The sequence below is a fragment of the Staurois parvus genome, unplaced genomic scaffold (genome assembly GCF_062004578.1).
Source record: "Staurois parvus isolate SC_StPar_1 unplaced genomic scaffold, SC_StPar_1.0 ptg001623l, whole genome shotgun sequence".
Lineage (NCBI taxonomy): Eukaryota > Metazoa > Chordata > Amphibia > Anura > Ranidae > Staurois > Staurois parvus.
The window spans coordinates 262,362-265,329 of record NW_028319419.1 but is presented as its reverse complement, the minus strand read 5'-3'; the positions used below and the strand labels follow the sequence as shown (position 1 = coordinate 265,329).

Genomic DNA, 2,968 nt, shown 5'->3' with positions numbered 1-2,968 from the left:
CCGGTCGCGGCTCGGCCGCGGCAAAAATTGAGGCCCCGGCTTCAGGTGCGCGGGTAGGCCGCGATTCCCGGAGCTCCGGAAAAAGGTCCAGAAGCCTTCCCTGGTGGTCGGGCTGGGCCGGGAGTGTCTTAGGGGCCCTGCTGGGGTCCGCTGCGGCCCGGATGGCAGCGGATTGGGGCTAGGAGCGCAGGAGCTCCTAACGCATGTCTGCTCCCGCCGCCATCTTGAATAAATATATTCAGGAGGAATGGATTTAGTGTTCATGACCCACCTGTGCTGATCTCTGTAGGAGTGTCCTCCTCTATAAATGTCCCCGTTATTCCATCCTCCTCCATAGACTGCTGATCATCCCTCACATACGCCTCTTCTTCTTCTGCTTTCACCTCAAATTCTATATCGATTGGATCTCCACTCTAAATCAAGGAAATGAGAGAGAATATCATCTGTAAAATATAAGCTCACACAAAATATCCACACATTGTCTTTACAAGTCCATGTTCTAGATGCTCCATCCCACCAACCTTGCAATGGGGAGGGATGGTGTGACCTTCCTGTGTGGAATACAGAGGATGGGGACATCTCTCTGGTGGGTTCCTGGTATTAGGTGGCTCCATCATATCCTTGTGTCCTTCTGAAAACTCCTCCATCACTCCATACTCCTCATCCTCCTCTTTATACTCTTCTTTAACATCAATATTCTCATCCCCGAGGATTCCACTCTGAAAGATATAATAAAACATTCATTGTAACAAACATGCTGTGTATAAATCACAACTACCAATAATTGTCATCATCTACCTGATGATGGTGAGGGATGGTGTGACCTTCCTGTGTGGAATCCCGGGAATACAGAGGACGGGGACATCTCTCTGGTGGGTTCCTGTAGCTGGATGACTCCACCATGGTGTCCTGGTACAGATCTTTGTGTTCTTTTAGAAGCTCTGACTCCTCCATCCCCCCATCCTCATCCTCCTCCTCTTTTATCTCTTCTTTAACCTCAGCTTTAGGATCTCTCAGGTTTCCACTCTGAATATATAATAAAAATGCCATCAATGGTAACAATGCAGATAATGTCCAGATCCTAATGATCCTATCAGTGATTGTTCCTCATCTACCTGATGATGGTGAGGGATGGTGTGACCTTCCTGTGTGGAATCCCGGGAATACAGAGGACGGGGACATCTCTCTGGTGGGTTCCCATGACTGGATCCATCTGTAGGAAACACACACACTGACTGAATCCATTGTTTCTATGTGTTTATCAGATGATGGGGGATCTAGGTGGATCCTCCGTACTGCTCTCTCCTTTACAATAAAGTCTCCTCTTACCCGGTGATGTGAGGGGCGGCTGATTGTCCATCATGACGTCCTTGTAGAGATCCTTGTGTCCTTCTAAATACTCCCACTCCTCCATGGAGAAATAGACAGTGACACCCTGACACCTTATAGGAACCTGACACACACAATGATACAGTCACCATCCAGACACATCCCTTGTCTGTTACTGGAGAATGTCCCAGAATTCCCGGCACCGCTCACCTCTCCTGTCAGCAGCTCAGTGATCTCTCTGGTGACTTCTAGAATCTTCTTCTTCTTTCTCTCTTCTATCAGGGAGGGAGGTGGAGGCAATGTGATGTCATATGATCTCCAGACTTCACAGGAGGAAAACTCTACATCTGAACACAAATAGTCACATCAAATGATATTCCCAGAATCCTCCTCACCTCTCCATTCAGGTCTCCATTTTATTAAAGCCCCACTTCAGGCTGAGGTATAATTCCCCCCACAGGACCCCCACACTACGCAGGGTGTAGGCTTGTTGCAGCATTCTGATGTCATTACATACAACGCAGGACCAACAGTCCCACTTTACATGTGAGGATACCAAGGGACCCCACATCCTAAGAGCATCAGAGAAATGTCAGATGGAGGGACATTGGGGGGAGGAGCTGTGAGGTCAGTGTGATGTCATAGGATTCTCTGACTCTGGATGGAGGGACATTGGGAGGAGGAGCTGTGAGGTCAGTGTGATGTCATAGGATTCTCTGACTCTGGATGGAAGGACATTGGGAGGAGGAGCTGTGAGGTCAGTGTGATGTCATAGGATTCTCTGACTCTGGATGGAGGGACATTGGGAGGAGGAGCTGTGAGGTCAGTGTGATGTCATAGGACATATAGACTCTGGATGGAGGGACATTTGGATGGGGAGACTTGAGGGGTCCTCTATATGGGGCTCCCATGCAAACCAAATCCTTGTTCCTGGGTGCGTCCTACCTCTCCTAAACTGAAGAGTGACCTTTGACCTTTACCATCCAGAAATCTGTCCGGAATCTGTGGAAGTAAGCTGTCATGTGATCAGGTGACGTGCGGAGGAACGGAGTGTAAATAGCAGACAATTGTCTCCAGAGCCCCTAATGGTGGGGATGGATTTGGCGGCGTGCTGGTGCCAAGTTTCCTCCCCCCAGGGTCACTGCAGGTGTGGAGAAAAGCTGTGTAAGAGGATATGGAGGAGAGATGAGGAGGAGATCCAGGAATCAGGAGAAAGGTCAGGGCAAGCAACAGACGAGCGCATCCAAGAGACCAAGCCGGGGTCACTACACAGAAAATCAATCCAAGGAAACAACAGGCAGGACGAGGAATAGCAAGAAGGAGCTGAGAGACAAATGAGAATATTGCTCAGCCAATGGGAGATGATCTCAGCATGACTTCCATCATGAAGGAGATGAGGGGGAGGGGAGGAAGTCACTGAAGGTGACCATAGATCCATGGAAATTCAGCTGGTTCAGCAGGGATCGCTCACATTTCCATCCATGTGTGGCCACTGCCGGATAAAAGCCACTCCCCCAGCGGCTGCAGCCAATAGCTTCAGTGCTGATCTGTGTATTCTGAGAGAGGAGGAGTCCCCCCATTGTCAGAATACAAGAGTGCAGCGGGGAGGATTCCCCCCTCCACCTCCAATGTGTGGATG

At 49.6% G+C, this 2,968-nt stretch overlaps 1 protein-coding gene across 1 annotated transcript; it reads right to left on the bottom strand.

Annotated features, from left to right (window-relative positions):
• Positions 1–260: 260 nt before the first annotated feature.
• Positions 261–740, bottom strand: LOC149435021 (uncharacterized). Its single transcript, XM_089663096.1, has 2 exons — positions 522–740; positions 261–413 (listed from the first exon to the last, which is right to left on the bottom strand). Exons 1-2 carry the CDS (start codon positions 738–740, stop codon positions 261–263), a joined length of 372 nt encoding a protein of 123 aa, XP_089519222.1.
• Between the last annotated feature and the right edge of the window lie 2,228 nt (positions 741–2,968).

Bases quoted from the DNA above. Each gene is read 5' to 3' on its own strand.
- LOC149435021 (XM_089663096.1), bottom strand. From the start codon at position 740: ATGTTTTATTATATCTTTCAGAGTGGAATCCTCGGGGATGAGAATATT. The intron at 414-521 runs GTTGGTGGGATG...TCCTTGATTTAG, and splicing joins CCATCCCTCCCCATTGCAAG to AGTGGAGATCCAATCGATAT.